Consider the following 23,286-nt stretch of genomic DNA (forward strand, 5'->3'; position numbering starts at 1 on the left):
CAAGACACTGCAAAAACTCTAATCCATGCACTTATTATTTCCCGCATTGACTATTGCAATAGCCTCCTTACTGGTCTTCCCAAAAACAGGCTATCACCATTACAAGCCATTATTAATGCAGCTGCAAGGCTTATCTTCCATGCGAAATGTTCTTCTGCTGCCCCGCTCTGTCAGTCCCTCCATTGGTTGCCTGCTTTCTACTGTATTCAATACAAAATACTTTCACTTACACATAAGGCTATTAACCAAACCACACCAACATACATCTCTTCACTCATCTCAAAATATCTCCCAACCCGACCTCTCCGCTCAGCACAAGATCTGCGTCTCTCATTCCCATGCATTACTTGCTCCCATTCACGGTTACAGGACTTTCTCCGCGCTGCACCCACTCTATGGAATGACCTACCTCGCACAATAAGACTTTCCTCTAGTCTCCAATCCTTCAAGCGTTCCCTGAAAACTCACCTCTTCAGGCAAGCTTATCAGATTACAGAACCTCCCACATAACCTTCATAGCTTCCATATCTAATTACATCCCCTTTTACAGTCCACACACAATCTAACACATCATCTTTCTCTCACATCCTCATGACATTTGGTCGACATTCCTGTGTGACTGGATCATGCAGCCAACCAAGAAACTGTGCATTCTGGCTGGACCAAAATGCAATATATAGCACCTATCCTTGTGTATCAATGCCTATTTCCCTATAGATTATAAGCTTGCGACCAGGGCCTTCCTACCTATATATCTGTCTGTTATTACCCAGTTTTATTCTATTAATGTTTAGAATTGTGAAGCACAACGGAATATGCTGCGCTATATAAGAAACTGTTAATAAATGACCATTCTTCCCTCATCCTGCCCAAAACCCAGCTGTTTGGACCATCCACTTGCAGTCCCTAAATTTGGTGCTGGTAGTGCGAATAAAATTAAAATGCAGCTCCTTCCACTGCCCCAAGTCCCAGCTTGCTCCATGCACACATTCAAGATTGTCAGCAGAGATGAACATTGTCAGGAAGGTAGTGGTTGCAAAGTGTCCATTTGCCAGTCATAACAAAATACATAGTGACATTATCACTGTATGTTTACATTCACCAATTTTTTTTTTTTTAACATTAATGATAAATCCTAACAAATAGTAAACACATACCATCCTAACACTAGGATGTTTTCCATTTGCACCTAATGTTACTATTTTTGTTTAGTGTTCTTTTTCAAATATACTTTTTGTTTTGCTCCGTTTGTGTTTGAGTTTCTTGTTTTTGCATGACAACTGAGCTCTCCAGTTTTAGATGGATGTTAAGTAGGGACAGTTATGGACTATTACTTAACTCACTGAGAGTCTGTTACCCATTTGTTCTCAGCGAAAATAATTAAATGATCAGAAAAAAAGAACCCCAAATCTCTTTATTGTATCTAACACAGTAATATCAGCAAAATAAAAACCGTATTACCAAAGATATTAAAATGTACTAACCGTCTGCTGAGAACTTGTCAACTGCCTGACTCAATGTGAGAAAGTTCCCAGTGGATTTGGACATCTGAGAAAATATATCAATCAAGACTAATTTGATTACTAGAACTGTCAAATTTATTTAGGATCATACATTTTTCCAAAAATAGTAAATTTAGACATGTACAGATGTGTCTACATACATCTTACTTCTGTGCGCTACAAGTCAGGATAAACATAACGTTTGAGAGGCATTTGACTTGGTAGCGATGAGTGTCTGTTCGAGCAACTGTTTACCTTCAAATGAGTCTTATTTGCAAAGCGATGCAAATAGAACGCACAAGCAGCTTCTACTAATTAAAATATGCGGCATGCCTATATTCTGTGTGCGACTGCATGTGAACGCGAAACGCTGTGACCGTAGCATTGTGCATGCAGATACACCCGCAGTTGCACACAGAATATAGGCATGCCACATATCATCTTAATCAGCATAAGCTGCTTGTGCGTCCTATTCGAATTGCTCTGCAAATAAGATACATTTGAAGGTAATAAGTCTCACAAAAAGAAGCTTGGCGATACAGTCATTCCAAGGCATGGCACGACTAGAAGGGCTGTTTAACGAGCAAAGTAGTAAGGTGTATGTGAACACATCTGTAAAAAAGCAAACAGCTTTACACAGCAATACAAATTAATAAAAATTGATACTGTACCTTTTCTGAGTTCAGCAGAAGGTGTCCATTTGCCCTCACAGCTGCTGGCCATTTGCCACTAAATTAAAATAAATAAATAAGAGTGTTAACATTAATGTTAACATAGAAGTCACCAATGACTACCTCTCTGCAAAATCTACTCTCAATGGCCTACCTATAATCCACTTTGCCCCCCTTCAGTTATCCTTAATTCCACTTTTCCTCTTGCGTCCCTCCACCTCTGATATCCATTTCTGCCAGGCAATAGCTCTGACTCCTTGTCCAACTCAGAATTAAAATCAAGCTCTCGCTCACCTTTAAAGCCCCCAAAACATACATCTCCTGTCTCATTCCCACTGCCCATCCTCTTTGCTCTTCCAATGATTGCTGCCTCCTCCATCCAACTTCTCTTGTGCACCTCTTAAGCTGGGTACACACTAGTGTCTAGTGTGCCCAACCTAGTCAACGACGGGAGTCAGCATCGGCAAGTGCATACACACTTGCCGATCCCGGAAGGGATCATGCTGCTCTCGGCAACATGACCCTCGCTAACGATATAGTCAGCGACATGGCGGGTACACACTAGACAATGTGCCAGATATGTCGCTCCTATCCGCCAGATCGGACAACATATCGTCTAGTGTGTATTCAGCATTATCCACTGGAACGAGCTACCAGGCTCCATCAGACATTCACCAAGCCGACCTACCTTCAAAAGTGCCCACAAAACGAATCTCTTAAAAGAAGTCTAGCACACCTCTTCCTAGCTCTCTAGACTCTGCAATGCCCCACTCCATGTCCACCCCTCTAGATTGTAAGCTCTTGTGAGCAGTGCCCTCTCTCCTTTCTCCCTTGATGTGCGTGTCTAATTAATTAGGTAAACTGCAGATTTCAGAGCCTAACACTTAACTTTTTAGTGCCTGAACTCCTGAGCCAGCCCCTCAACACAACGTCATTACCAGTGTCCCCCAGCATGGATTCAAGAGATAGTTACTTAACTTTTATCACACTCACCTATCTTCAGGCCACATAGCCACATGATTGTATAGATAATAGGACAAGTGATTTGGGACAAGATCTTTTCCAGACACTCTCAGATCTACTGGATACCAGAATTCAAACTCATTCTTTAACTTGTCCAGTTTTTCTTTAGGGATGGTGGTTTTAGGTAGTGGAGCTTTCTTGAAAAATATGTAATCCCACACCTCCTTGGTCATATGTTCTGGCCTGAGGGAAAAAATGTGAGTAATTAACAACAATGCAACAAACTAGTAACTCTTGAGTGAGGGTTCTAATTGGCTACCCACAACAGGGCAAGAGAAAGTCAAATCAACTTTACCTGATATGTACAGGAGAGTCTGCCCGACCCCAAAGATCATTCCCTTGCAGAAGATGACAAACAGTGTAGTAGGCCATGTATATTGTGGAGTCAGAAAGAGACTCAATAAGCCAATGCTCATCCCAAGGTAAGCGAGAACCTAAAATAATTAAAAGAGGAGAAAGCAAAAACAAACCTTGTTGGACAACACTTGACTACAAGATACCAGATTACCTAGCACAACGCTGACAATATAATGTCTGCAACTATTAGGCTACATTATTATACAGATCAAGAAATTACAAATACCCAAGCCGTATGTTCTAGAGCAGGCATGTTCTTGCAGCCAGCCCATGGTGGCTTCAAAGTTTCTTCTGGTCTCTTCACAGAACCTTTAAAGCATGAAAATACAAATTATGTTAACACACTAGGCACTTAAATTTATACCGGCTGCCTACATGTAGTGGAATGAGCCATTTTATGGGTTTAACCAATACATTTAGTAGGAGCTGGTGACAACACAGAGGCATGAGGCATTAACTGCCACTTGACACGGTACAGTCCCCAGTCTCTAGTGAAAGGCTAGGCTGCCATTATCATGAATACTGGTTCAGCCAAATAAAGAAAGAGGTATAAAGTAACCCTTATAAAAATCAGCTTACGTCTCCAGGTTCTTTAAGCATTCTGTAGTCTGTTTCTTCCAGTTCTCTTCTCCATAATCCAGGTACCTAAACAAAATATGGAGGGGTTGGTTGAGGGCTTAATAGGAAGGATTGTAAAACGGGACATCTTAGTTTAAATCACTAATTTGTCTGATCAGCTTTATCTTTTAGTAATTAATTCACCAAAATGCACAAAAGATTGCTATAACATCATGTAGAGATGGATCAGCATGCTGTTATTAATACTGCTAAAATGTAAAGAGACAATATATTCAGTTTATAAGTTCGGATATTAGGGAGAAATGTCATGAATGTTTACATCTCATTTGAAAATGTGTAATTACAGATATACAGTATGCGCCATTTCTGCTTTATGAAGTTGTAAGAAAACAAAATAATAAATCAAATCATCAATGGAAATCATCTTTCTGTACTTGGGGTATTTTACTACATCATTTAGCAGCAGCTATGACCTGCAACATGAAGCACCCATTCATTATCATGATGCACTATGTGCAGTTTATTCATTATATATTAACTGGTTAATAACTAAGTGCGAAACACAACAGTTGGATAATCACAAACCATACAGGAAAATCTCACGATCTACTCACCACTGGTCACACAGCGCTACCACACACTCATCAGCTGAACGGGAAATAACCTGCTTCTCCGGCTCCATATAAATTATAGCCTCACCCTGCAAGAGGAGACGGAAGGATGACTGCCCCGTGCTATCACATGCACCCTATTTTATTATTTATGAATAAATGACACAACAGTGAAGCACACAGACAATCGCTGTTGGCCAATCATAGAAAGAAGGCCTACATCCAAACCCCAAAGATGGAGACCCTGCAGTAAAGTTAAGAGTAAGATAGAGTATTAGCAAAATAATTACACGTAGGATAAGTGGTATTTTACAAAAAAACACCATTTATTTGCAGGTTGTAAAGTTATCCATTAAAAATAAAATAATCAGGAAGACAGAATTCATTCAAAATTACATCTAGGTAGAAGAAAAACAAAACTCTGTCTCTCAAGAAAAAAGGTGGTTTTCTACGGTAAATTGTTATACAAAAACAGTTAAAGCAAACCCACTCAGCAGATGACGTAATTTTCTATAAATGTACATAATTAAAGCCATTTGCAAAGCCTTTTTCTCTATGCATAATTATTTTTCTCAGGCAGCCATTGGGGGGACACTGGAAACATCATGGCATATATCGTACAGTGCATTTTTTATTCTTTGTACAACTTCAGCCACAGCAGGGGATGCTTGTGGCAGGCTGCTGAAGTTTGTGATCGGCACTTAGAAGCCTGCTCCTGCCATGGGATTGCCTCTGGCAGTCAGTGCCAGGCCCCCGCACCTCCTGTAATCGGGTCCAGATCAGTGCCATACCACACACTAGAGGCACATCTTGGAGGTAAATAGAGCTAGCTCCTAGCAGCTGCTGTTCATCCCTTGCACAGAGGAGGTAAGTGCTAGGCAACTGGTGATATAGGGTCAGGTTAAGGCTACCTGTCGAGGAAGACTTGCACCAGACATTGAGATGGATATGGGGATTCATCCTACAGACGGCTGTGTTATGCCATGTTATGCCCGTTTCTTTGGAACTCCCTCCCTGGTGTGGCTTCCAAATGGGCAAGTCCTCCAGAACAGGTACAGTGTCAATTTTCAGAGAGCAGCCAGCAGCCGCTATTTCCCCTCAACCACTTCCTTGCAAACGAGAGGATGATGTATATTTGGGGTTTTGGTTTTAATGTGGGCTTTTCTCTCGCTCTATCCTCTCTCATCCTCCTGGGTTCTGCAACTACAGCTGTCCTATTCTATCTTGTTCCCAAATTTCTCTATGTCCGGGAATGGGAGTAAGTAAAGGGTGATTTATGGAGAAGGGACCATGGTAAAAATTTTGCCTGCTCCAAATTGCTTTGTGCCCAGTCCATGGAGGCAGAAGTCCAGTGGCCGCACTTACCTATGAGTGATGGCAGAGGCAGCCACAATGAAGCCTGTTGTCCAAGCTTTATGGAGCTCTAGCAGCAATTGGGTGCCAAGCAGGGGTGTAATGGGACCCACGGGAAGCACCATTGATTCCCTGGGGTCTCTGACTAGCGGCAATTGATGATGCGACTGGGTCTCAGGCCATAGCATGGACAGTACACAGTCTAATGCAACAGTTGATTATGACTATCGATACCCGTTCTAGATAATGGAATCAGAAGTTGCCGGAGGTTCCCCAGATGCAGGAAGAGTCAGTCTCTGACTTGTCCTTCCAAAAGGAAGGTGAGGTGGATGTCTCTTATCTAGAGGTTGTCCTTGGAAAGAGGTCAGGCACACAACAGAAATCAGGGACATTAAAAAAAAAAAAAAAAAAATGGAGATTTAGGTTCTTACCTCTTAAATCCTTTTCTATTAATCCATAGGGGATACAGGGCACCCACACTGATGCTCCTCACTTGTAGGGTTGTTTTTGCACTGGAACCAGTTCCTCTTCACCTCCACTGTGTGTTGTGTTTGTGTGCCGGTCTTCCTTCTCCTTCCTATCGCTCCTTGCCTTGGGCTTGTTAACTTAACTGGTCTTTTGGTTTGGGGTCGGGGTATAGGGAGCCTGGGCTGCTGGGAAGAGAAACTTAACTATTTGGTGCCCAGACTCCAGCTCAGCCTACTAAACCAGCGTCTAAGCCTCAGAAAAGGATTTAACAGGTAAGAACATATATCTCCTTTTTCTCTGGCCATCCATAAGGTACACAGGCTTAGACAATGGGACACGGACGCTTCTGAGCTGTGCTGAAAGCCCTTTGCTTAAAGGCCGCGCCAGAGGAGGTGGTGTCAAAGAACTTTATGAATGCATGGGCAGAAGACCACGTGGCTGCTTTACACAGCTCCTCTGCAGAAGCCCCTTGTCCTGGGTGGGCAGGAAGATATGCCGCTGAATAGGCACGGCAGACAAATGAACGGAGCCCTCTGGCCAAAGTCTGCTTAGAAGCAGGCCTGCTCCATTTGTTGAAGTCATACAAGACGAATAGAGACTTTAATTTACAGAAATCACATGCCCTGTCAACATAAATCCGGAGGGCCCTCACGACATCCAATAAGGCCTGCTCTGGGGAAGAATCCAGTACCTGGAAGGAAAGGACCACAATCTCCTGGTCGATGTGAAACCGGGATACCACCTTAGGAACATAACCCAACCACATTAGAAGGACAGCCCAGTTTGAGTGAAGGATAAGATAAGGTGAGCGATAGGATAATTCATTCAAGTCAGACACACTACGGGCCAAAGCGATGGTACGAGGAAGACTGTCTTCCACTTAAGCCAGCAAATGTCTACAGTATCCAAAAGGCTCAAAGGGGGCCAACTGCAGGGCCTGAAGAATTAAAGATAAGTTCCATGGAGCCACCAGAGGACAAATCGAGGTTGCACATGGAGGACACCCTGTAATAAGGTCTGCACTTCAGGTAACAGCGCATTCTGCCTCTAGAATAGGACAGAAAGGGCTGAAACCTGTACTTTTAGCAAGGAAAGACTGAGGCTCAAATCCAGACCTGACTGCAAGAAGGTACCCAAAAAAGTAATACAGGTGGAGCTTATAAGACAAGACAATTAGTGAGGAATAAATGTCCCGTTTATTAACAATACAATACTAAAAATACATATTCTAAAAGCAGTAAATGCACACAATAAGCATGTTAGAGCTTCACAATTAAAATAACAGACATATGTCAGTAATAGCTCCCTCCTGGCCGCTCGCATAGCTGTAGGTGACCACCCACAGCTATAGCGAGCGGCCATGATGATGGTCGCGTTTGTCAAGACCATCGCGACCATCGGGCTTGCGACGAGACCCTTGTGGTAGGGTCTCGCGGCCGCAAGCCCCAGAGAGCTTTCTGCTCTAACAGAGCCGAAAGCTCTCCCACTGACATCACTTGTGATGTCAGTGGGGCCGGCCCCAGTCGGTAGGCGTTCTCATGGGAACGCCTCCATCTGGGCAGCCACGCCCCCGGCTCACCCACCAAAGGGGGCGTGCTGTCACCCAACATCGACAGCACGCCCCCTTTGGTACGAGACCCGGAGCGACGGAGTGCCCGTCGTTATCCGGGTCTCGCGCATGCGCGCGACAGAGTCGGCACCGTTGTGCGCATGCGCACTGGCCTACCATCGACCCGGTTGCGAGCGCACACAGCTTTTGCGACCGGGTCTGAATCAGGCCCAGATGTCTCAAAAGCCACCCTGTCAAAAGCATGCACCTTGAAACAGAAGATCCAGCCGTAGAGGAAGACGTAGCGGGACATCAATGGAGAGACCTAGAAGATCCACGTACCAAGCCCTGCATGGCCAATCTGTAGCCACTAGGATCACTGTGCCTTCTTCCAGTTTCAATTTGTGGAGGACCCACAGGATCATTGAGATTGGAAGGAAATGTACATGATTCGCCTTCTGCTCCACAGGAGGTTTCCGTCTCGTTGAGCTTGCCTTAGGACACCTGCGTTACAGTTTGACAGGTGTACCGCACTTCCAGGACATCCACCAGCACAGCTCCAGAATCCCTGGTTCACGCTCAGCGAAGAACCGGGATCTGAAAGACTTCCGGGTGGAAAGATCACTCGCCCTTGTGAACGTCCTGGCGACTTAGAAAGTCCACTTCCCAATTTTAGACCCCAGGGATGTAGACTGCTGACAGAGCTGGAAGAGGACAATCTGCCCACTGAGGAATGCGACTCATGGCACCGTAACTGCGAGTGCCGCCCTGATGGTTTATGTAGGCGACAGCTGTCGCATTGTCAGACTACACCTTGACCAGTTGTTGCAAGAGGAAGGGCTGAGCCAGGCATAGAGTCCTGTACGCTGCTCGGAGCTCTAGGATATTGATGGTTAGCTGGCTTTCCTGCATCTTCCAAACAACCCTGGAAAATCCGATGACTCATCACAGTTCCCCACCCCCGAAGACTTGCGTCGGTGGTGAGCAGGACCCAGTCCTGAATGCAAAAGGGGCAGCCCTTGTCTATGTGGGACTGGTGAAGCCACCATAAGAGGGAGTGACGGACTTCTGGAGAGAGAGAATGAATTTCTGCAACTTCAGATGCAGATGGGACTTGTTCCACCTGGCCGGAATCTCCAATTATGATGGAAGGGAATGCAACTGGGCATACTCCACCATGTCGAAGGTGGAGACAAGAGAGCTCAGGACCTGCATACAACAGAGGATCACGATCCAACAATGCGCGAATCTTGTCCTGTAAGGACCGAAGTTTGTCCAAGGGAAGAAATACTTGCCTGGCCCTGGAATCCAGTAGGGCCATTTCCCGCGACGGGAAATTCACTCTTGAGACTGTAGTAGATCTACAGTGAGACGAATATGTTACTGTAGCACATCCGGTGACTGGGCCAGGAGGAGGAGGTCATCTAGATGAGGCAAAAATTTGACTCCTTTGTGCCGGAGTTGTGATGCCATGACTTTTGTGAAAACATGAGGTGATGTGGAAAGTCCAAATGGCAAAAGCCTGAAGGTGGAAGTGTTCCTCCCGAACTGCAAACCTGAGGAAGCGCTGGTGACTGATCCTGATAGGACCATGTAAATAGGCATCCTGGATATCTAGGGAGTCCATGAAGTCCCCTTGTTCCAAAGCCAGAATGATGAAGTGCAGAGACTCCATGAGGAACGTGGGTACCTGTTGAGTGACTTCTGGTTGAGTATGGGCCGAAAGGAACTGTCCAACTTTTTAACTAGGAAGAGGTTGGCATAGAATCCCATGCCCCTCTGACACGGTGGAACGGGGACAATGACTTTGGAGGCCAGAAAGGACCGTATGGACTCCCGAAGTGCCTCTGTTTTTCCTGGATCTATTGGAAGGACTGTAGAAAAAAATTTGTCTGGAAAACATTACGGAAAGGTCAGGGCGTAGCCCTAAGAAATCACTCCTCTTACCCATGCGACTGTTGTGGTCGCCATCCATGTGTTGGAGAAAAGGAGAAGTTGGTCTCCCACTCTGGCATTCCCCAGGTGGGGGCCTGTCCCTTCATGCGGCAGGTTTGTCGGGTTGGCTTGGCAGGAGGTGGTGGACCAGGCCTGTTTTCCACTGGACTTGGAGACCTTAGATGAAGAACAATGGAACCTGGAGAAAAACTGACCCTTGGCATTACCTTGCTGACAGAAGGAGCGAAAATGAGCAATTCACGATGTAGGTAAGGAAAGCCATTTTGGATGCAGATACTGTCGCTACAATCTTGTCTAATTCTGGACCTAAAAGAATAGCCCTCGAAAAGGGAGAGCCTCCAAGGCCCTCTTAGAATCTGTGTCAGCTTGCCAGGTATGAAGTCAAAGGGCTCTCTTGGCTGCTATAGCAGAAGCTGACACCTAAAGATTACAATGCCTGTGTCAATGGCCGCCTCGCCTAGGTAGTAACCTGCTTCCCGGATGTGGTCTACCATAGACAACCCCGATCTGTAAGCACCAGAATGGAGAACTTCGTCCAGGGAATCTGGCAAGCGTCCGATGGCCTTAGCCACCCAAGCAGATGCTAGGGCTGGGCGTGCGATAGTTCCTGCATTACAGAAAATTGCTTTAAGGAAAGAGTCTAACTTTCTATCTGTCAGATCTTTACGAGAGGATGTGTTAAGGATAGGAAGGGTGGTGGATTTGACAAGCCGGGCGATGTGGGCATCTACCAAAGAAGGTGGACTCCCATTTAGTTCTATCAGCAGCAGGTAATGGATAATAGGCAGCAATGCGCTTAGAGACCTGAAAGCTCTTGTTAGGGTGAGCCCAAGCTTCCTCTAGGAGATCTTCAAGTTGTGCAGAAAAAAGAAATTCCGCAATCACCTTTTTCTGACACTTAAATACAGGGATATCTGACTTAGCTATGTGATCACAGTCCTTGATTGAAAGTGCAGATTAAACTGCCTTGATCAGGACCTCAACATCCACTTGTGGCAGGGAGTCCTCAAGAATAGAGGAGGCCCCGACATCCGAAGTAACGGAGACATTTTCCTTGTGATCTGAGAAAACCTCCGAGTCACCAGTTGAGAGGGGTGTAGAGCTGTCCAGTCTAGCAGGCTTGCGCTTGGATGGTCCCCCAGGTCCTTGTTTAGCATCTGTTGGAGAGATGTCGACACACCTGCCAGACCCTGCACAGATTAAGTGAAGGATTGCATCCACAGCGGTTCCACAGACGCAGGCTGCGAACCAGTCTGAGTAGGAACAATATCCGCGGCCTGGCTTGCGTCAGCAGGTAGACCAGTAGGCCTCGGGGTGGCAATCTAATTGGCGAACTGCAACAATACTTGTTAAAGTGTGGAAGCCCATGCCGGTCCTTGATTGGAATTTCTTGCCAACAGGACATCTCGTTGCTTAGCTGTGACACACCGGGCACAAAAACCATTGTAGTCTTGAACCTGAGGAGGTTTAACACTTCAAGGCAGGTTCTACAGTTACACACAACAGGAGCTCCCCCTTCCCTGGGTGCTCTAGTCCTTGGAAGACATGTTAGAAGAATCTAAGGATGTCCCCACACACCAAAGCTGCTAAACAGTGGCTTGCTAGTCAAGGGTGATGCAAAGGATGTTAAAGCGCCACAATATATTATATAAGTATAAACAGTACCATTAGAAAAACAGTAAAAGGGTACACACAGAAGCAAATAAAACACTTACTACAGACACACAGAAAACAAGAGATATGGTAAGAACTTACCTTTGTTATCTCTGTTTTTACGAAGTCCATAGGGTCCACAGGGTTGACCTTGGGGTATAGGTTCGGAACCAAATCCGGGCACCACGCAGTTAAAGCTTTTAGCTCCCAGGATGCACTGGGTCCACTCTCCCTATAACCCCACCCCCAAGCCAGAGGCACCTCAGTTTGTAAGTAGCCAAAGACCGGAGGAGGAGAGAAAAAAAAGAGAGAAAACTGGAACACTCAATAACCATACTCACAGAAATGGGAGACGGAAAACCGGTGACCAGCCACACAGCCCATATGAAACCAGGTGCGTCAGGGCGGGCGCCCTGTGGACCCTATGGACTTCGTAGAAACAGAGATAACAAAGGTAAGTTCTTACCATATCTCTTGTTTTCTACTTCAGGGTCCATAAGGGGTCCACAGGGTTGACCTTGGGGATGTCCCAAAGCAGTTCAACCAAGGGTGGGGACGCTCCTGTGCTGAGAGGAGAATCCGTCACCAAAAAGGAAACATCCTGAGAGGCAAAGGAAACCAATGCCTAGAACCTTAAAAAGGTGTGGACAGAAGACCACGTGGCCACCTAGTAAGGCAAAACAGCCGAGGCGCCAAAGCGAGCTGACCACGAGTGTTACATGGCCCGAGAAAAAACAAGCATCAACAACAGAAAGGCCTACCCATGGTAGGCCCCTGAGGAAGACATACAAGGCCATCCAGCCAACATTTGGTTATAGGCCGGCCATCCTTTCCTGTGAAAAACAGAAATCTCAGACCACCAATAAGGAGTCCGATTTCCGTAAGGAACTTGAACGGATCACATAAATCCAAAGAGGCCAGACCACAGTCAATGAGGCCACACCAGATGAGAAGTCTGGGGACTGAATGGCCGTACCATAAGTTCCAGAATAATATGGAACCTAAAAACCACTAAGAAGAAACACAGGGCGAGAGCAACTCACACCCTGACATGATGCCCTCCAGAAGAGGGAGCTACATGAGAACGCTCCCAATTCAGACACTCTCCTGGTTGATATAAACACCCTGAGAGAAAGAAAGAGCCTAAGCAATACACCATGTAATGGCTATCACAACCAGCGGTTCCATTGACTGTCCCCGGAGGGAACGAAGAACCACTACTAACTCCCAAGGAGTCCCTAGGGAGGACAAATGGAGGCATAATCCAGAACACACTCCAAAGGATGAACTGGATACCATAGTGGAGCAATTCCATATCTTAACCATACTGACAGTGTAGAGATCTGCACTGTCAGGAAGGCCAGGCCGAGGGTGAAACCCAAGCCAGCCGTAAGGAATGCCAGAATATCTGGAAATCCTGGACACCGGAGGATCGTATCGACAGGTACAATACCATAAGAATTATGGCTGCCACAGTTTGTGGTAGGTCCCAGCAAAAGCTGATCTATGTGCTCTAATCATTCCAATGATGACAAAGCCAGGGAAGCCGTAAGACCACTGTAGGGACGCAGTTAAAGACAAACGACCCAGGTCCAAGGCCAAACCAAGGACCTTGAGACAACAGGTCCGGGCCGTGAAGCATCAGGAATTTAGTATTGATGGAGAGTCTCCGAAAATCCAAGTACCCCTGACATCTGGGGCAATCAGGAGCCACCAGCAGGAAAGCATCTCCGTCTCGAATGAAACACTTCCAAAGACCTCGAGGAAGAAGGGAGACCGGAGAACACAGGTACACAAAGTGGAAGGACCACTTCACCGGCAAAGAGTCACTGAGGGTTGCTTCAGAATCCCCAGAGCTGGACTGTAACACCATAGTGTGATAAAGTCAAAAGGCCATGAGGGTCACCTCAGGGGGGCCCCCCCTGCTCACCAGGAGATGAAACCTCTCTTGGGGAAGAGATTAGTTCCCGGGATGCAAGTCGTGACGGCTGAGGACTCCCGCTTCCCAATGGAGAGCTCCTGAAATGAATGCTGCCGAGATGGTCGGGAGGATACCATCGGACTATGTCCGAATGTGTGACATACCTGTCATTGCCACCCAACGAACAGAGTTACTAAAAAGGAAGCCACTGTCCTGACCCTGTCGGACTGAACCTTTTCAGGCTCACCGGGAAACAAGAGTTATGCCAGAGTAAGTTAATTGACAGGGTGGAATCGACAGACGTCCAACTTGCGAACCAGACACTGTCCATAGCAAAGAATACCCTGGACGAGATGGCCATAGCCACCCGGACAGGTGGCTATGGCCACAGTGATCCGACAGAAAAAACTTGTTTCATCTGGAGATGAGCCAATTATGGAAAGGCCTGGAATGGAACTGAGCCCATTCCACCCTTCCAAAGGCAGACACTGAATATTTGACCATGCATCCCAGAGTGTAAAGACATATATATCGACTGCGTAGACAACCACGTACTCCTAATGGAAGAGTGGAGATTCCGTCTTACGCCAGAAGAATTCTCAGATTCTGAGAATCCAGCAGGGCTCCTAGATAAAGAATACCCAGAGAGGGATGCAGGGAGAACTTTTTCCCCGTTGATTAAACGTCTGCACCCTGAAGAAGCCACGGTCATCCTGACCTGGCTGTAAAGTAGCCCGGTGATCCCGCTAAGAGCAGGAGGCCGTCCAGGTACAGGAGCATTGGGATATACTGAACAGGAGAACTGTCAGAAAATCCAAAACGCTGGTAAACCCCTGTGGGGCTGAGGACAGTCCCAACAGGCAGAGCCGAAAATTTGTAAGTGTTGCTGTGATACAGCAAACCTCAGCCCATGCTGATGAAAGGTCTCTGTAAGTATCCGAAGGCACGTGTCCTGTATATCCAGTGATACCATAAAGTCCCCAGGTTCCAAACATTGTATGATGGAGCATAGGGATTTCCTCCTGAGCCCAGGTAGCTTTAGGAATTGGTTCAGGGAATTGAGACAGAGAATAGGCCAAAGAGGACCATTCAGCCACCGCACCAGAAAGAAAGCAGAACAACCAGTCCCTCGCTGAGATAGTGGGGATGGCCTAATTAGCTCTGCTTACCGCAATAACTGTATAGCTTTCTGGATTTGTAAGGCCCTGTTCGGGTCTGAATAAGGGCCCGCGTACCATCACATGTAAAGAGGCCGCCTGAGCAAAGACAGGGCGTACCCTCCTACCCACGTAGCCGCCGCAACTTGAGACTAGTACCGGGCGAACTGAGAAAATCGGTATCTCCCAGTTGTAGGCCTGTCCCGTCAGGCTGAAGATATATCCGTAGGTTCAGAAGCAGGAGCGGCTGGTAGTCCAGGCCTGCTCGGTACTGGATATGTCGGCCCTTGTAGAGGCCGACAGTCTACGAAACAGACCTTTAGGCTGACCCAGAGGACAAAAAGACTTAACAGACTTAGTCTGAGGCCTTGTAGTGGGCATAGCTGAAGGCGGTAAACTTGCAATGTTACTACAATCTTGTCAAGGTCAGGACCAAACAAGATCTACCCTATAGATGGTATCTGCACCTCTGCATTCCCAGAGCGCAGCCATAGGGTATTACGGAGGATACATTCGCAGCCGGAACTCTGAAAGTTAGGAGACTGGTATCCAATATAGGCATTTCCACCTATGACAACTGCATATAGTAGGTGAGCGACCGAATACCTTTGAACCCCAGACGTGTTGGAGGGGAAAAAACGTTACAAATGCATCAGCCCAGTATGCAATAGTATTAACCAACCATGCTATAGCCATGGTAGGATGGGTAACAACCCCTGAAAGCGAGTATACTGATTTCAGGCAGAGTTACCACCTACGGATCCGAAGAATCCGACCACGCAGGAATGGGAGGCGTAGTAACGTCTGTAATCAGACGAGTAACACGGCCATCCATCCCGGGAGGGGCTCGTGATGACCCTCAGGGACTTTGGGACAGGAGGCCAAAAGCTGTTGTAATATCTCGTATCTGGCAACAGCCAGAGTCCCGCCATGCGATCCACCCGCTAGTCAGCAACAGGGAACCCGAAGGCATGTGAGACTGAGGGTGTATGATACAGGTGCAGGTCAACATTCACTCTAACCAGAATGGACTTGCTACCAGCCCTAAAGCAGGGATAATAATACCTGAAATAGGCTTCCCCCCGTGTAAGAGGGAAAGAGCCCAAAACAGTATCCCGTTCACGGCAGAGGCAACTGGGAAGTAACCACAGGGCGTCAACCATGCCAATTTGCGTTTCGTAGAAAACGACATCCACCCAGGGTGGCTGTTGTGGTAATCCCTGCAAGGGGAATGACAGACTATTGTGGCACCAGGGGGAATTCATATACTGCGAAAAACCCCTGCAGGGAGCGGTAGTCTGTGTCACAGGGGAAGAGTGCAAGAAACTGCGAGATACCCCGAGATGAAAAGATTGTAAGCTTGCGAGCAGGGCCTTCCTACCTATATATCTGTCTGTTATTACCCAGTTTTGTTCTATAAATGTTGACAATTGTAAAGCACAACGGAATATGCTGCGCTATATAAGAAACGGTTAATAATAAATAAATGAAAAGGGCAGTATGGTGAAGTAACCCCACGTGAGGTACAACAATGGGGCCCGCCCGGTGATCCGCAATTGAGAGGATCCCGAGAAAACAAACCGCCCAAGGGGGTCGTGAAAGGGGCCGGCACCAGATGACGCCACATACAGAACCCTTTATGAGTTAAATCCTCAGCACTAACACCTGCAGCACATGACTTGCAGGATAGTAAAAATGGGTGCAGTATAACGCTCTATCTCCTGGTCAGACATATCTGACCAACCCTCTTGGCGGAAATATCAAGCAGCGCTATACTGCTCCTGACTGATGCCAAAATTAGCTGCAGGGACCCATTATCAGCGTATGCAACACACAGTTCCAACTAAAATATGGCAACGTGCAGCAAGCAACAGTATGTGACAAACCTCACAAATATTAACAAGTATATAAATGTGAGGTCTCAGAACCACCCTAAGTACAGCTGTCTTAGGGCAGATAAAGAAAAGGGATAGATATACACTGACAGGTGAGAGAATAAAGTACAGTCAGCACTAGCATAAGTCACATACAATGCAGATATATACATATATACATAAACATGTCATATAATATACTGCACTATGTCACTGCATTCAACTTACCCAGATTCAGTGTCTGTGAAGGCTACAGCGCTGTGTACACTGACCTGATGGTAAGGTACGCAGGGGGACTGAACTCACTGCCATCTCCGGAGCTCTGCTGCTGCACATAGAAGATGGCCGCCTGGAGACCTCAGAAGAAGCGTGGCCCGCGGAGGAAGCAGCTCAGCGACGCCAGAATATAATACTGAAAGGCGCGCTGAGCTGAGGAGCCGCTGTAACAGGGAAGGCTCGCTCCCCTGGCCGGCTATTAACCCCCGGGACACCGGCTCCCTGCGCCGATCGTTAAGTCCCTGGTGGTCTAGTGGACACACGGGGTATGGGGGGCCCGCCGGCGCCTCTGGTCTGTCCCCTGAGACCGGAGGCACAGGACTGCATTTGAAATGCGCGGATCACCGCTTGCGGTGACCTTACCTGCTCCCCGTGGATCCGGCAGCAGTCCTGGGCGCCCACAGAGTCCGGCTAGTACAGACTCTGGGGTCCCACTGAGATCCCCAGATCTGTACTGGCGTCTCAGCACCAGCGGGGTGATGGAGCGGCAGCTTAGACGTCCTATGGACAGTCCGACGCTGCCGCTCTGAAGAGTCCAAAGTCCATTGGAAAAAACTTTGTCCCTAAAAAAATAAAATAAGCTTAGGGGCTGCTAATCAGCTCCCCCTGCGCTAACGGTGACCCGACTCCAGCCGGGCACCAACTTAAACTGAGGTGCCTCTGACTTGGGGGTGGGGTTATAGGGAGAGTGGACCCAGTGCATCCTGGGAGCTAAAAGCTTTAACTGCGTGGTGCCCGTATTTGGTTCCCAACCTATACCCCAAGGTCAACCCTGTGGACCCCCTATGGACCCTGAAGTAGAAACACACAATGCAGAAATTAATGAGCTATTAATTCTCAACAAACCAAACCCCAACAGGGGAGGAAGGAGCTAAATTTATAACCTGACCGGGGGAGTGAGGTATACAGGGAGGCCAGGAGCCGGGGTTCCTCTCTGAAGAGGTGCTATAGCAGGCTATGCTTAAAATGGCTGCTCAGAGGGAGAAAGAGAGGAGGAGTGAATCCTAGGGCGGAATGCCTGCAGTGGGGGGAATGCGCCCAGGGGTGAGGGAAGAGCTAACAGGGAGAAACCGCCTCCCCCTTCTGGTATGGGCTTCAAGGCACAAGTCAACACCAAAGTAGTGTCCTGTTACTTATAAACTGTCCTGGTGGTCTAGTGGGGGTGAAGACAACATGGGCCCCCACTGCAAGCACCACCAGTGATTTCCCACAGTGGCGGTGACAGTCTCGATATGCGTGGCTCCCTGCAAGCAGAGAGCTGCCTTACCTGCTCAACGCTGTGTCCGGCTGAGGTTTCCCGTGATATGCAGATGCTGAGCCAGTCCAAGGTCACTGACCCAGTCGCCTAAGCTGTGGCCACCGGCACTGGGGCTCGGTGGTGCGGCGGTGAGATCATCCTATAGGATGCTGACTCACCACCTGCACAGAAATAAAATAAAGGAAACCTAAATGATGCTACTAACACGGCCTCTAAGCCTGTGCCCACTAAAGTTGACCAGAGAAATCAGATTCCAGACACTAGTTTAAACACAAAAAGAAACCAGTTTCTATCCCATCTTCCGCTCAGTTAGTGGACCTTTGCTGAGGCAGGGATCACACTTGACCAAAGAAATAAGGTTTTCTGCAGATTACTGTACTTCTTTCCTCCCCCAAATAAATTTACGACAAAATGGGAATCCCAGTCTGAAGTGTATCCTTTTCTAGCTAGTCTAAACCACCACCGTGATTATTAATAAATACTACTGACCTTAATTAATAGAGGAGATAGGAAAGTAAAACCTTCCTTGAAAACCGTTTACACCAAAAAGGCTGTAGAAAGGTGGTCAGAACATTTTGCTAAAGATTTGCCATATATGTGCAAAGCTGCCGTTAACATGGATATGGCATAACTTCTTAGGGCAAGGCTTTTGGCTTTGGCAGCCTTGGCATGGCTTCATACTTGGGCGGTGGTTGCTGAGTCTAATCCTGAGTCGATCCTTTTATCCCTATCAGAAAACAAGGAGTCTGACACTTCAGGGGTGTGTTTTCTTACCTATTATGGTAAGTCCCTGATAAATTGTGTTCATATTAGGGATGTTAGGGACCCATCTTATGGGGTTCACCTTGATGTGGTATATGGGCACGCATTTTTGATGTTTAAAATTAGGGTGTGCAGTCCAAGCCACCACTCTCCTTTCTCTGTATTTGTGTATATAAAGTACATTTGAAGGTACAGATGTGTCCGGCTACATCTTTGCTCCATACGCCACGTAGCCCGCCATGTTAGTCGGGCCATGCCGTGGAGATGCATCTTGCAGCATGCTGCTGCAGTAAGGCGCAACGTAACATACTGAAGCGCTGGAAAAGCCAGAGTGTGTAATACAACTTTCTGTCCACCTGATGTCGTTTTTCCCTAAACTGCACAGCGCATGCGTGAAATAGCCAACAAAACTTTAGTAGCGTGTCTGAAGATTGGCTGACGGAACCTGCCTTTCATTACACCATACAGTAGTACTGGACTGTGTTTTGTCATGATAGAAAAAAAAACAAGAGATATGGTAAGAACTTACCTTTGTTATCTCTGTTTCTACGAAGTCCATAGGGTCCACAGGGTTGACCTTTGGGGTATAGCTGGATCTGGATCCACAAGCACCACGCAGTTAAAGCTTTTGCTGCTCCCAGGATGCACTTGGGTCCATCCTCCTCTATACCCCGCCCCCGAGCCACAGGCACCTCAGTTGGTAAGCAGCCCAGGCCGGAGGAGACTAAAAGAGAGAAGGAAGACTGGAACACACAAGAAAACCATACTCACAGAAAAGGGAGATGGAAAACCGGTGACCAGCAACACAGCCCTTTTGAAGCCAGGTGCGTCAGGGCGGGCGCCCTGTGGACCCTATGGACTTCGTAGAAACAGAGATAACAAAGGTAAGTTCTTACCATATCTCTTGTTTTCTACTTCAGGGTCCATAGGGGGTCCACAGGGTTGACCTTGGGGATGTCCCAAAGCAGTTCAACTAAGGGCGGGGACGCTCCTGTGCAGAAAGGAGAATCCTGCGCCCAAAGGATGCATACTGAGAGGCAAAGGTGTCAAACGCATAAAACCTCAAAAACGTCTGAATGGAAGACCAAGTGGCTGCCTTGCACAGCTGAACAGCGGAGGCACCACGTCTAGCGGCCCAAGAAGGACCCACAGACCGAGTGGAATGAGCCTTAACAGAGGCTGGAACAGGTAAACCTTCCTGTACACAAGCCTCCCTAATAACAGAACAAAGCCAACGGGCTAAGGTTTGTTTGTCGGCAGGCCAACCCCTCTTATGAAAACCAAAGAGGACAAACAATGAATCGGACCTTCTAACAGAAGCAGTCCGATCAACATAAATTCTTAGAGCACAGACAACGTCCAACGAAGCCTCACCAGCTGAAAGATCAGGTGACTGAAAAGCTGGCACCACCAGTTCCTGATTGATGTGGAACTTAGAGACGACATTAGGCAAAAACTCAGGACGAGTGCGAAGCACCGCTCTGTCCTGGTGAAAAATTAAGAAGGGGGGACTACAGGAAAGCGCCCCCAACTCAGATACCTTCCTGGCTGAAGCAATAGCCAGGAGAAAAACAAACAGTCTTAAGTGTTAACCACTTGAGGTCAACCGACTCAAGAGGCTCAAAAGGAGGTCCCTGCAGGACCCGAAGAACTACCGCCAAGTCCCACAGAGCCACTGGAGGCACAAAGGGAGGCTGGATTCTAAGAACACTCTGGAAAAAGGTGTGAACATCAGGCAGTGTAGCGATTCTACGTTGGAACCACACCTACAGAGCCGATACGTGAACCTTCAGGGAAGCAAGACGTAAGCCCAGGTCAAGACCTGAGAGCAGAAATGCCAAAATCCTAGAAACCCTGAACACCTGAGGATCAAAGTTTCAGGACTCACACCACTGAAAATAAGTGTGCCACACTCTGTGGTAAATCCGTGCAGAGGCCGGTTTACGCGCCCTCAGCATGGTACTGATGACAGAGCTTGAAAAGCCCCGGGACCTTAAGACGGCTGTTTCAAGAGCCACGCCGTCAAAGACAGCCGACCCAGATCTGGGTAAAGGCAAGGCCCCTGAGACAGCAGGTCCCGATGCTGAGGTAGAAGGAATGGAGCGTCGGACGGACAAGCTCCTGAGATCGGAGTACCAAGGACGTCTGGGCCACGCTGCCACCAGCAGAAACGTGCCCGATTCCTGTTTGATTTTTCTTAGTACCCAAGGAAGCAGGGAGATCGGAGGGAACAGATACGCTAGGTGAAATGTCCATTTCACCGACAGCGCATCCACCAGGCTTGCGCCTGCGATCCTTGTCCTTGAGCCGTACACGGGTAACTTGTAATTGTGACGAGAGGCCATCAGGTCCAACTCCGGCAGTCCCCATCTAACCACGAGAAGTTGAAACACCTCTGGGTGAAGCGACCATTCCCCGGGATGCAACCATTCCCCGGGATGCATGTCGTGACGGCTGAGGAAGTCTGCCTCCCAATTGAGGACTCCCGGGATGAAGACTGCCAAGATCGCTGGAAGTTGGCGCTCCGCCCAAGCCAGGATCTGAGACACCTCTGACATCGCAGCTCGGCTGCGAGTTCCTCCCTGGTGATTGATGTACGCCACCGTGGTGGCGTTGTCGGATTGTACCTGCACTGCCCTTCCGTGAAGAGCGGTGCCTGATGACAGCAGAGCCCTGTACACGTCCCGCAGCTCCAGCACGTTTATGGGAAGAACTGCTTCCTCCGCAGACCAACGGCCCTGAAGAGACAACGAGCCGATCACTGCCCCCCAACCCCGGAGACTGGCATCTGTTGTGAGCAGAACCCAGCCCGGAATCCAAAAGGGGCGACCCTCGATGAGATGAGCTGGCTGAAGCCACCAAGCTAGAAACTGGCGCACTTCCGAGGACAAGACCAGTGTCTGGGATCGGATCCGGTGAGGCAACCCGTTCCACTTCGATAGAATCTGCCCCTGCAGGGGCCTGGAATGGAACTGGGCAAATTCCACCATGTCGAATGCCGACACCATGGACCCTAGGACTCGCATGGCCGACTGTACCGACACCCTGGCACTGCTCAGGCAACTGTGTATCCGCAGTTGTAGGGAAGACACCTTTTCCGGAGTCAGGAAAATCCTTTGCTGACGAGAATCCAGAAGGGCTCCCAAATGAACCATCAGTTGTGATGGGATCAGAGAGGACTTCTTCCAATTTATCAACCACCCGTGTGCTTGAAGACAAGCAATGGTCAGGTGGAAATGTCGAAGAAGTACCTCCGGGGAGCCCGCCAGCAGAAGATCGTCCAGATACGGCAGCAGCCGTATGCCCTGGCCCCGAAGTTGGACGACCATAATTGCCATCACCTTGGTGAACACCCTCGGAGCTGTGGAAAGGCCAAAAGGCAACGCCCGAAACTAGTAGTGATGTTGCAGGATAGCAAACCTCAGGTACCTCTGGTGTGCCGGTGATATGGGCACATGAAGATAGGCATCCTGGATATCCAGGGAGACCATGTAATCCCCGGGTTCCATCGCCAGAATGATGGAAGGTAACGTTTTCATCCTGAACTTGGGAACCCTGAGGTATTTGTTCAGAGACTTCAAATTCAGGATAGGGCGATGAGAACCATTGGGCTTCTGTACCAGAAACAGAGTAGAATAGTACCCCGTCCCGCGTTGAGACTGCGGAACGGGAACAATGACCCCTGCTTGTAGCAAGGATTGTACAGCCACCTGAATCTGGGAAGCTTTGGTCTTGTCCAGAGAAGGACTCGTGCAAAAAAACTGGCAAGGCGGCCTGACCCGAAAAGACCCGAGAGACTACTTCTCGAACCCAGGCATCCGTGGTGGTATTGTGCCAACACTGGGCGAATTGGAGAAGTCGGCATCCCACTCTGAGGTCCCCCAGAGGGAGGCCCGTCCATTCAGGCCGCAGGTTTATCTTCCTGCTTGGAAGAAGGGCGCCGAGCACTCCAGGCTTGCTTCTTGGGTTTAGAGGCGGTCTTAGCCGCCGACTGTCTCGGGAAGGACTGACCTTTTGCCTTACCCTGAACCCGAAAGGAACAAAAAGCCGAGCTCCGGACCTTGGCAGGCGTTGCCGCTGAAGGGAGGAAAGCTGAATTGGATTTAGCCAGGGTATCCACTATTTTGTCCAAGTCCGGACCAAATAGTAATTCTCCATTGAAAGGTAAGGCCTCCAGGCCCTTCTTTGAATCGGAGTCCGCTCTCCAGGACCTCCGCCATAAGGATTGGCGGGCAGACACTGCTGCAGCCGGTACTCGAGAAATCAGCAGACTAGCATCCAAAGAGGCTTCTCCAATGTAGGAAGCAGCGTCCCTC

At 48.1% G+C, this 23,286-nt stretch overlaps 1 protein-coding gene across 1 annotated transcript in view; it reads right to left on the reverse strand.

The window, feature by feature from the left end:
• The window catches only part of LARS1 (leucyl-tRNA synthetase 1), a 162,415-nt gene that overhangs the window by 74,256 nt on the left and 64,873 nt on the right, over positions 1-23,286 (reverse strand). The window contains exons 16-22 of the mRNA XM_088443984.1: positions 4,747-4,832; positions 4,133-4,198; positions 3,780-3,862; positions 3,492-3,630; positions 3,167-3,379; positions 2,174-2,231; positions 1,485-1,548 (exon numbers count right to left, since the gene is read on the reverse strand). Of these exons, the coding sequence (XP_088300110.1) occupies positions 1,485-1,548; positions 2,174-2,231; positions 3,167-3,379; positions 3,492-3,630; positions 3,780-3,862; positions 4,133-4,198; positions 4,747-4,832 (709 nt within the window). The remainder of the gene's footprint in view (positions 1-1,484; positions 1,549-2,173; positions 2,232-3,166; positions 3,380-3,491; positions 3,631-3,779; positions 3,863-4,132; positions 4,199-4,746; positions 4,833-23,286) is intronic.

This window comes from Taudactylus pleione, unplaced genomic scaffold, assembly GCF_031769625.1.
Source record: "Taudactylus pleione unplaced genomic scaffold, aTauple2 ptg000342l, whole genome shotgun sequence".
Taxonomy (NCBI): Eukaryota; Metazoa; Chordata; class Amphibia; order Anura; family Myobatrachidae; genus Taudactylus; species Taudactylus pleione.